The 10,946-nt window shown below is 42.6% G+C and overlaps 2 protein-coding genes across 3 annotated transcripts; one reads left to right on the top strand and one right to left on the bottom strand.

The window, feature by feature from the left end:
- Positions 1 to 671: 671 nt before the first annotated feature.
- atp5f1b (ATP synthase F1 subunit beta) lies at positions 672 to 4,452 on the top strand. Its single transcript, XM_037761898.1, has 10 exons — positions 672 to 828; positions 1,435 to 1,608; positions 1,895 to 2,069; positions 2,346 to 2,467; positions 2,576 to 2,760; positions 2,856 to 3,014; positions 3,120 to 3,242; positions 3,351 to 3,563; positions 3,690 to 3,891; positions 3,994 to 4,452. The coding sequence occupies exons 1-10, from the start codon at positions 726 to 728 to the stop codon at positions 4,089 to 4,091; spliced, it is 1,554 nt and encodes a 517-aa protein (XP_037617826.1). The 5' UTR covers positions 672 to 725; the 3' UTR covers positions 4,092 to 4,452.
- Positions 4,453 to 5,570: 1,118 nt separating this feature from the next.
- Positions 5,571 to 10,439, bottom strand: LOC119483632 (retinol dehydrogenase 7-like). 2 transcript variants are annotated; one of them, XM_037761899.1, is made up of 5 exons: positions 10,314 to 10,439; positions 8,168 to 8,485; positions 6,234 to 6,492; positions 5,980 to 6,143; positions 5,571 to 5,901 (listed from the first exon to the last, which is right to left on the bottom strand). In XM_037761899.1, the coding sequence occupies exons 2-5, from the start codon at positions 8,481 to 8,483 to the stop codon at positions 5,678 to 5,680; spliced, it is 963 nt and encodes a 320-aa protein (XP_037617827.1). In that variant the 5' UTR covers positions 8,484 to 8,485; positions 10,314 to 10,439; the 3' UTR covers positions 5,571 to 5,677. The 2 variants fall into 2 exon arrangements, with proteins under 2 accessions (XP_037617827.1, XP_037617828.1); XM_037761900.1 differs by having other exon boundaries at positions 10,277 to 10,419.
- Between the last annotated feature and the right edge of the window lie 507 nt (positions 10,440 to 10,946).

Consider the following 10,946-nt stretch of genomic DNA (forward strand, 5'->3'; position numbering starts at 1 on the left):
GTTGTTTTTTGGTCTCCCTGGCTTCCTCTTTCCTTGTGGGTTGTAGTCCAGAGATTGTCTTGTTATGTTTGTTTCTTGTTTTCTGAGTGTATGCCCGATCCATCTCCACTTTCTCCTTTTGATTTCTTTGTTGATTCGCTCCTGGTTTGTTTGTTTCCACAGGTCTGTATTTGTAATTTTTCTGGGCCACCATATCCTCAGTATGTATCGGAGGCAGTTGTTGATGAACACTTGCAGTTTGTTGGTGACTGTGTTTGTGGTTTTCCAGGTTTCACAGCCATAGAGAAGGACAGATTTTACATTTGAGTTGAAAATTCGGATTTTTGTGTTTTTGGAGAGCCACGTTTTGGGGGCGGCAAAATATGGTTCCCGTGAAGATATTGATTTTATTTAAAGGGCTATTTAGGTAGTCAACAAACAAACATAAAGTACCTGACACATAAACTCGGGTAACAATTTTAATTATAATCATTTTCTGGAGGTTTAAATTGCTGGGGTCAAATTGACCCCAAGGATAAAAGATGTTAGTAAATTTGAAGGTAACAGGAGGGTTAATATATATATTTTTTTTTAAACTCATCGTTCACTTAAAAGAGCCAGCTCTTTGAGCCGACTCGTTCTTGACCTTCACGTCACTCGCACATGCGCAGTTCCTCCTCCTCCTCCATTCATTATAAAGCCGCAGGTCGACTCGTCTCTTTCCACCTTCAGCCATTAATCTGACCATGTTAGGAGCTGTGGGACGCTGCTGCACCGGAGCTCTGCAGGCTCTGAAGCCTGGAGCCCAGCCGCTGAAGGCTCTCGTCGGCTCACCAGCCGTCCTCTCACGTAAGTGCAACGCTTGGTTGCTTTATGATCGAGGTTAAAATACTATAGAGAGAAGGGCAGGCTCCATGCTAACGTTAGCTGCTGCTACACTACCACGCTGGCTAGCAGGCCTCAACATTAAAACATCTCTTTTATAAACAGCTGGAGTAAATCTAAACATCTACATGGGTTCACATGTGCATATATGTTAATATTGACAGCTGTCACGTGTCAGATAATAGCTAGGAGGTGTGTTTCTCCTGCTAGCAGCAATGACCTTTATGTAATGACATGTGCTAAGTTAGCATTAGCATCTGGCTAGGAGATTAGCAATGTCATAGTGTTTTTGCAAGGTTTAAGTGCATTGGTCTGTTGGCCAGTCCTAGCTCTAAGTTCATTCATCTGTCTGTCTTTCCATTGTAACATTGTTTAGAGTTTATACTGATTAAAATCGACTTATATATCACACAAATAAGCTTCTTCATAGTTTCCCCAACAACAATCCCTCATCTGGTGCTTCTTTTAGCAGACAGGGTGCTGTGTTGAAGACTATTCTGCACACCACAAGGTCATAACATGCAGCACACATGCATGACACTGATCTGTCTTGTCTGTGTTTCTCTACAGGTAGAGAGTATGTCGCACCTGCAGCCGCTGCCAGTGTCGCAGGAGGTCGCATCACGGCTGTGATCGGAGCCGTGGTGGACGTCCAGTTCGATGAGGACCTTCCTCCCATCCTCAACGCCCTGGAGGTCGCCGGCAGGGAGTCCAGGCTAGTCCTGGAGGTGGCACAGCATCTTGGTGAGCATTAACTATATACCCATGTGAGCAGATGAATATTATATACATACAAGAAAACTATACCCATATGAGCAGATACATATATGTATACTATCTGTTATATTTTTATACTTCTATTTAAATGGTTTATATCTTTTACACTTTGTTCAGCTCTTTTTTTTTTTTACTGTGTTAGCTGATGCATCTTGTTTTCTGCGCTATCCCCTTTGCTGCTGTACACTGCAAATTTCCCCACTGCGGGACTAATAAAGGAATATCTTAAACTAAATGTTTTTGTGTGTTTTAGGGGAGAACACAGTGCGTACCATTGCTATGGATGGTACTGAGGGTCTGGTCCGTGGACAGAAGGTTGTGGACACCGGCGCCCCCATCAGAATCCCAGTGGGTCCCGAGACTCTGGGCAGGATTATGAATGTCATCGGAGAGCCCATCGACGAGAGGGGTCCCATCTCCACCAAGCAGTGAGTTCACTACAATGACAACATTACATTATTGTAATGATAATAATAAGGAAAATTGTCTTGCAGAATGACAATATAAAAGTGACATTGGTTTAAAAGAAATTGCAAGTGGCGATGATTATTTAAAAAAAAGAAAATATATATATTGCAAGTGGCGATGATTAGCAGGAGTTAAAGAGCCTGCCATAATTACAAATGTTGAGTTTAAAACTGCAGAAACAGTTTTGCTCTTTGATGAATAGTTAGAAATGTATGTTTTTTTTTGTCCCCCCAAAGGACTGCACCTATCCACGCTGAGGCCCCTGAATTCGTCGACATGAGCGTGGAGCAGGAGATTCTGGTGACTGGCATTAAGGTGGTGGACCTGTTGGCCCCCTACGCCAAGGGAGGAAAGATCGGTATGTGCTTAAACATAAATGTTTGCTCACGACAGGATAGATGACGACGTATAAACTGGAATCTTTGAAATATCCCCAAACTAATCCTACATTTCCTCGTGGTCGCAGGTCTGTTCGGTGGTGCCGGTGTGGGCAAGACTGTGTTGATCATGGAGCTGATCAACAACGTGGCCAAGGCCCACGGTGGTTACTCCGTGTTCGCCGGCGTGGGAGAGCGTACCCGCGAGGGAAACGACTTGTACCATGAAATGATTGAGTCTGGCGTCATCAACCTGAAGGACACCACCTCTAAGGTGAGGAATTTTGACAAGAAATTGAAACTTGGAGTGAAAAAAAAAATGACATGGCAAAGTATGAACCGCTCACCTCAACTGTTGTCCCCCGCTAGGTGGCGCTGGTGTACGGACAGATGAACGAGCCCCCAGGCGCCCGCGCCAGAGTGGCTCTGACTGGACTGACCGTAGCCGAGTACTTCCGTGACCAGGAGGGTCAGGATGTGCTGCTCTTCATCGACAACATCTTCCGCTTCACACAGGCCGGCTCCGAGGTCTGTAAAACATGTCCATCAGGGTCAGGAAATGATTCCCTAAAGATACATTTTGTAATGTTGAATGTTGACTGGCTCATTAGTAATGACCATCTTACCTCTCAGGTGTCTGCCCTGCTGGGTCGTATCCCCTCCGCTGTGGGTTACCAGCCCACTCTGGCCACTGACATGGGTACCATGCAGGAGAGAATCACCACCACCAAGAAGGGCTCAATCACATCTGTGCAGGTAAACAGGACCTTAGTGACAATAACTGACTATGCCAGCGCATGTTAACACATCATTAATGCTAAAACTACTACTAAAGATTAACCAAGTCTTAATCCTCTCCACCAGGCCATCTATGTGCCCGCTGACGATCTGACTGACCCTGCCCCCGCCACCACCTTCGCTCACTTGGACGCCACCACCGTGTTGTCCCGCGCCATCGCTGAGCTGGGTATCTACCCCGCCGTCGACCCCCTGGACTCAACCTCCCGTATCATGGACCCCAACATCGTCGGCCACGAGCACTACGATATCGCCCGTGGCGTGCAGAAAATCCTTCAGGTTTGGGACTTTATAATTCATCTATTTTTATTTTTTTATTTTGGTGGGGCTGATAATTATCTATTTACTTTGGTGGGACTAAGAAAACATTTATCAGGCTAACAAGATCTACTTTTCCTCCTGTAGGACTACAAATCCCTGCAGGACATCATCGCCATCCTGGGTATGGATGAGTTGTCTGAGGAGGACAAGCTGACCGTGGCACGCGCCCGCAAGATCCAGCGTTTCCTGTCCCAGCCCTTCCAGGTGGCCGAGGTCTTCACCGGCCACATGGGAAAGCTGGTGCCCCTCAAAGAAACCATCAAGGGCTTCCAGAGCATCCTCGGCGGTAAGTGGATAATGTCACCTCGACTTCAAGTACTTAATTCGAACGTCTTCAGCTCTATTTACAGTACTAATATTTTTCTTTTGTACCCGTTGTTCCCTGCAGGCGAGTACGACAGTCTGCCCGAGCAGGCCTTCTACATGGTCGGCGCCATCGAGGAAGTGGTCGAGAAGGCCGCGAGGATGGCTGAAGAGCTCGCGTAAACAATCTACCTGTTGAGAGGGAGAGAAAACAAGAAGGAGGGGTTCTGCGGTTAGGAGCACTTGGTTTGTAAAACATGTCAAAATAACAAATGTACCTGTCTCGTCATCCTGAAAGAAAAAGTTCTATTTAATGTTTCCAATGAAAGATGGAATAAAACGCTGTCTTTACACAAAAAACAAAAACTCGTCAACTGTATATTTCCTATATGCTTTAATAGTCGTTGTTCCGAGTAGTGGATTTCATGAAATGGCTGTCCTCATCCACTCTGACCACAAGATGGCAGTCTCGAGTCATGTTGAGCGCTGATCTGAACTGTGTTGCAGCTTTTGTCAAGTACTGAAATAAAAGTGGACAAATGATTTGGATGAGTTTTTGTTTCAACTAACGGGTAACGCAATAATTGTACAATACAAGGAGTAAATAAGGTCAACAATTATTCATTATCTGTGTGTTCCAACACCCATAAATACTATTTAGTATTCCAGAAAAAGATCAAGTATGTCCCAGGCAGTACGCCAAAAATACCAGGATGTCCTGCTACTTCCGGTCATATTTTTTTATATGCAAGCCAGCGTGCTTTTCTAACCCCACAATCCTCTGCGCCGCAGATAAAGACGGTCAAAGTTCAAGGCTCAATGTTATGACAAAGCAATTTGTCCCAACTGGCTGCATGAAACAGTACATACTTTGTGAGGGCAGCTGCAGTGTGTACTATAAGTGAAAAAGAAACCATTTGGAAGGCAGCTTTTATCCCATTTTTGGTTGGTACTTCCCAAAAGAATAACAGAAGAATAATTGCTAATATCATTTAAATTAATGCGACCTGGCCCAGATAAGTGGCAGAAAATTAAAACTGATTAAATACTTTTTTTTGTTGTTGCTAAAAACATACATATGTACATATATACACACACACATGTATACATATTTATACACACGTATATATGTATACATACACACATATATGCACATATATACAGTGTACACACATACATAGATGCACGCACACACATAATATATATATAAATAACAAGACAGTTTAACATGGCTTTTTTTTTAATGTGCATTTATCTTAGTTTGTTATAAAGACCTTAATCTAGAATTCAAGCTATTTATTATTACTAAGTAATTCATGGGGACAGAAATGTTGCTGCATAACAGGAATGACTTAGAATTGTATGACTTTTCTGAACATTACTAGTCTACAGCAGGTAAAATGACTTTAGGCAATTAAATGTAAGTCTTTTTATACGTTGTGTGGAAACTAAATCACGGTCGTGTCTCTACCTGCTGCTCATGTCATCTGTATTTAATAGCTGCTGTGTTGTTGTCCCTCCCTGTCCTTTCACACACTCATCAAGGCCATCAGGCCGTCTGAACAAACGTCTATCAGTCTATAGATAAGGTGGCCTTGTACACCTAGTACTCGCTGGTCTTTAAGAAATATTCAGAGATGGTTTACAGACAGACACACAAAGTCCTACTAAATTGTATTGTTTATGTCACAGAGCCTTCCAGCCAAATGTTAGCTACACAAACAATGCAATGATGGATTGTGCACACATGGATAAAAAAACATCATAATTCATTCCTGCTGCTTGGCAATAGGAATCGATTGTTTCAATATGATGTAGTCACAGACAAAGGTTGGCATGTAGGACAGCGGCAGCCAGAAGAGCTTGGCGTCCCAGCCCGGGGAGTAGCGGGTGCGGGGCCGGACGGCGGACACGGCGTGCTCCATACAGTTGACCACCTTCATCAGATCTCCGTCACTGATCGCGGGAATTTTGTCTTTTATTATGACCAGTGCTAGGAGGGGAAAAAATGAGCAGGATAAATAAACAGAGTTAAAAACAAAAATGAGGAAAAGCAACGATCCAAACTTACACTTGTCTAGAAATTCTGTTCCGTAGTCGTCTCTGACATCCTGGGGCAGTTTGTCCCACAGCATCTTGACGTTATTGGTCAGGATGGTGGTGTCGGTCACATTTGTTTTGAAGAAGCCCGGCTCAATGCAGAGGACTTTGACACCGAACGGCGTTAGGTTTAACCTGGAGCAGAACGTTTTTATTTGCTCAGTGCATGTATGCGAAGAGTCTCTGTGCTAGACAATAAATTGATTGCGTGTGTTAATGTTTCACCTGAGGCTGTCGTTGAAGGACTCCACGCCGTACTTTGAGATGCAGTACGGGCCTCCCGTGACGCTCACCCTCCCGAACACGCTCGCCACATTCACCACCCTACCCCTGGCATTCTTAATCAGCGGCAGGACGCTCAGGGTCACCGCGATCACACCGATCAGGTTGACATCCAGCATGGACTTGAAGTCGTCGATGGTGAGCCAATCGCACGGGGCGGAGGGGACGGCCACGCCTGCGTTGTTCACCACGGCCCATAAGCCTGGGAGGATAACACAGAGGACAACAAGTCAATAAAATCATTACATTTGACCTTATTAATAAGTTCCTTCACAACTAGTTGCACCATACGGTCATTTTAAAGAGATAGTTCGGCTGTTTTGACGCGGGGTTGTATGAGGTACTTATCTATCTATATATATATATACATACATATATTTATATAAATAATTGAGTTTCAGAGACTTTGTTTCCTGCATTCTGGTGACTTGAATGAAATTAAATAGTACACTGCAACAGCATTTTTATGTTAAATAGGCCTACTTTTAATTCTACTTTTAATTCTCAGGAAATGAAACTGAATAATTCGCCCCTCTGGCATAAACAAATATTGATCAGTTTTTATTGATTCATTCTTATTTGCTCCTGCTTGAGTATTACTTCCTCTAGAGCTCTCCATTTCTCTCTCCTTCTCTCACTTACCGAAGCTCCTTCCAGACAACACGACAACGCCACCGATGCGATCTGAAACACGTTATTTCTAACGGCTTGCGCCACTCCACGACAGCTTTTCGGTGAGTCGAGCAGAGCCCAACTTTGGGCGCTGCTTGCTGTGATGTGCGGCGAGCTCAGCTCAAACTGTGTTGTGTTGATCTCGAGCGTATGAGCAGTGTATCTATTGTTGTCTGGGTGGAAACAGTAGGGCTTGTATACGCTGTCCACAATGCCAGAAACAGGCTGAGGTAACGAATGGGGGAAAAAGTTGGTAAAAACAGGAGGGAAATTGGAGAAATGTGACCCTGGGAGGAAACCGGGAGAAAATCGGGAGGGTTGGCAAATATGACGGGGCCGGCAGCTAAATGTCTTTTAGACACCTAAAAAAACAATATCAATATACGCTATAATTAGAATATTTTCACTGGTTTACCTTGCCGTCAGACAGCCCTTTCCGATGGGGAACTGAAGCCGTTGTATCCATTTATGTTCTTGTCAAAGCCACCAGACTCCATTGAAAGAAACAGTAATTTTACCCTGCAGAACACGGGGGGGTTTCTGGTCTACCGCTGCCTCGATCGGTTAGTTTGTTTGTGTTATTGTGTGACTTTGGTGAACCCAAATATGTAACTAGCTTGTATCAAAGGAGGCTGAATAATTGTGTGACTTTGGTTAGTTTGGATTCACAAAAGTCACACAATAACACAAACTAACTAACCGATCGAGGCAGCGGTAGACCAACAACTCCTGTGTTCTGCGGGGTAAAATTACTGTTTTTTTTCCATTTGAGTCTGGTTGCTTTGGCAAGAGCATAGATAACAGCTAAGATAGAGTGTTACGCTGTTCTGGCAAGGGAAAACCGGTGAAAATATTCTAAATATAGCGTACACGTAAACTGATATTGATTCCTTTAGGTGGTTGAAATCCATTTTGCTGCCGGCCCCGTCCACAACAGTACATTACTTTGCTCCCGTGCTGTCTGCTTCTCTCTGCGTGCCGACTGCCATCTACTGTAGGTAATACACTGACAATAGGTAAATACCTCATATAACCTCGCTTCAAAACACCCTTATCATCCCTTAAGTAGAGCAGAAAAAATCAAAGCATGTTAATACACGTTGAATACATGAGAGGAATGTGTCGGGTCTGGACCGGCAACGATGTGTCACTTCAATAGATGTGGAGATATTTATCCAACAAAATAAGAGAGGGTTAAAACTCACCGCGCCCCCCCACTTTGTCCTTGATCATCGCTGCAACTTTGGCAACGCTGTCCTTGGACCTGACATCTAGGTGTGTTGTGATCAGGTTGCTGGAGCAGGACTTCTTCAGATCCTCTTCCCCCCTCTCGCTGAAGCACGCGGCGATCACTCTGAAGCCCTTTTTGTCCAGATGGCGGGCCAGGAGGTTGCCAAAGCCGGTGTCGCAGCCGGTGATGTACACATACTTGCTGCCCTTGTCGGGGACCCTCGGTAGCTCCCTGACCCAGCGGTACAAGTAGTAGAAAACCACCAGCCCAGCCAGGAGATACAGGTACATGACTGGAAGAAACAAAGAGGGAGGACATTACATTACATTTTCTCAAGTACAGTTTTGATGTACTTGTACTTAATACTTCTATTATCCGCTACATTTGTACTGTAGTTATTCTGCAGATTATATTTTCCATTCAAAACATATGGTTGGTTTATAAAATGCAATGCAATCGATTTAACTAATCAAAATTATATGAAATATTTCAGTAAAATGCTACTTACACATTAACGCATTACTATTAACAACCCAGTAATATCGTACATAATAATATAATTTTATTATATATAAGTACATTTTGTTAATACAAAAATGTAGGGGAGACCGGGGAGAGTTGTACCACTGAGTTAGTTGTATCACTGACATTTTGACCAATCAGAAAAGAGCTGCGGCGATGTCATCAATATCGTATATCACTAATCACTATCGTGATCCAAACTCCATTCAGAAAACAAGCAATATAAAAGTTGTTTGCTTGTCGTCTTGCGGACAGACCTGTCTAAGTTTTATTTGTAGTAGATAGGGGTGCTCATTTTGAAAAATGTATATACATTTAGTTTGATTAGCAGGTTGTCAGCTGTGTGTCTGCCCGGCGTAACGATACTTTGTCTGCCCAGTATAACTTTAGCGAGTGGCCAACAAACAGTGTGTATTTGTGTTACGTTAGCAGCTCTAGCATTGCCGGAGGCCCGCCGCCGTACACGTAGTCTGCGTAACTTTAGCGAGTTTCCAACAGACCGTGTGCGAGTGTATTGGCGGTGAGTGTGAGGTTGTTAGTGGCGTTATAGCTGTGAACGGAAGTGTAGCAGTGTGTGTACAGTTTATTTGTCGGTGAATAAATGCTACGAAACTATAACTCTGCTTCGCTCAAGCTCCCAAGAAGTGCGGCGGTCGTCGATCCGGACTTTCATAGTGGCCAAGTACTGCAACTTCCGTATCAGTCACGTGATGCCGTTGGGCCCAAAAAGACTTTTCCCCATAAACTTACATTGGGAAAGAGATGTCTGTAACTCAGCGGTTAATTTCTTATGAGGTGAATCAACTCCCCAGTATGACCCGGTGACCGAGTCATGTAACCGAGCGGACGCTACTGCGCATGTCCCAGTTGCCCGAGATCCGCCAAGATATGGGTACTCTTCCAGACGGAAGTCGAGCCATTCAGGCTTCATGAACCACTCAGCAATTCTCATAGGAATGACCGGGGCCGCGCCTCCAACGCTGTATCCAGTTCTTTTAATACATCCATGATATAGGTACCTTGTATCAAAGTTTGAGACATCTAGCACCAACAACCACTGAGTTACTGATGCTGAGAGAAAGGTGTTACCACCGTCCCCGGTCTACCCTACTTATACAGCACAACAATAACATTCCAATCACATCTCAAATATTTCACTCACTCAACATTGCTGGTAAGCTAAGCTAACTCTATTACACAATAAAACAGATATATTTGGCTCGTCACTTGAAGTAGAAGAAGCTATAGTTGACTTCCTGTTTTTTTGTTGAACTTCTATACAACATTACATGATGAAACTTGCCTGTAACCTAATTTAACTTGGTCATTGACTGGTTTCACAGAGGTTGGTGACGTCATATTGCTCAACTTGATGACACAGATACAGATTAACTGATTTCGAAGTTCATTAACCCGGTTCCCTATGTAACAGATCCAAAAGTCTGACCTTTAAAGACTTAAAAACGACTTTACATGATATATTCATCAGCTGTATTATCTGAGACAGGCTTCTGATGAAGTAGTGTAGTAGTTTATAGTTTAGTCTAGTTGTTTTCTCTACTTATAAACACGGTTAACAGTAGTAACAGTGCTCCTACCTGCTGTGTGTAGAGGTCTCTCTGTAACTGTCTCCAGCAGGTTATCTCTCTCTTATGTAGTAACACTCTGTATAGAGTGCAGGCTGCGTCACAGGAGAACGACCGCGTCCACCAATCAGATAAGCCACAATCTACACTAAGCTGCAACTGCACTTAGCACCGGAAATAAATAAATGAATAAATAAATGAATGAATAAATAAATAAATAAATACATTTGTAAATAAGTAAGTAAGTAAATAACTAAATAAATGAATGAATAAATGAATGAATAAATAGATAAGTAAATAAATAAATAAGTAAATAAATGAATAAATGCATGAATGAATAAATAAATAAGTAAATAAATGAATAAATAAGTAAATGAATGAATGAATAAATTAATAAGTAAGTAAATAAATGAATAAATTAATTAATGAATAAATAAATAAATGAATAAAGGCATAAACAAATAAATGAATGAATACATGAATAAATAAATAAATGAATGAATAAATTAATGAATAAATAAATAAATGAATAAATAAATGAATAAATAAATAAATGAATGCAGGTCATTTTGGATTTATGTTACAATTTGCAGTGCAATTCTTGATAAATATAAACGCAGTGTTATTACCCATCTTGACATAAAA

Source organism: Sebastes umbrosus, chromosome 24 (genome assembly GCF_015220745.1).
Source record: "Sebastes umbrosus isolate fSebUmb1 chromosome 24, fSebUmb1.pri, whole genome shotgun sequence".
Classification (NCBI taxonomy): Eukaryota; Metazoa; Chordata; class Actinopteri; order Perciformes; family Sebastidae; genus Sebastes; species Sebastes umbrosus.

Bases quoted from the DNA above. Each gene is read 5' to 3' on its own strand.
- atp5f1b (XM_037761898.1), top strand. From the start codon at position 726: ATGTTAGGAGCTGTGGGACGCTGCTGCACCGGAGCTCTGCAGGCTCTG. The intron at 1,609-1,894 runs GTGAGCATTAAC...TGTGTGTTTTAG, and splicing joins GGAGGTGGCACAGCATCTTG to GGGAGAACACAGTGCGTACC. The intron at 3,564-3,689 runs GTTTGGGACTTT...TTCCTCCTGTAG, and splicing joins GCGTGCAGAAAATCCTTCAG to GACTACAAATCCCTGCAGGA.
- LOC119483632 (XM_037761899.1), bottom strand. From the start codon at position 8,483: ATGTACCTGTATCTCCTGGCTGGGCTGGTGGTTTTCTACTACTTGTAC. The intron at 6,493-8,167 runs GTGAGTTTTAAC...TTATCCTCCCAG, and splicing joins GGACAAAGTGGGGGGGCGCG to GCTTATGGGCCGTGGTGAAC. The intron at 5,902-5,979 runs GTAAGTTTGGAT...TTCCCCTCCTAG, and splicing joins AACAGAATTTCTAGACAAGT to CACTGGTCATAATAAAAGAC.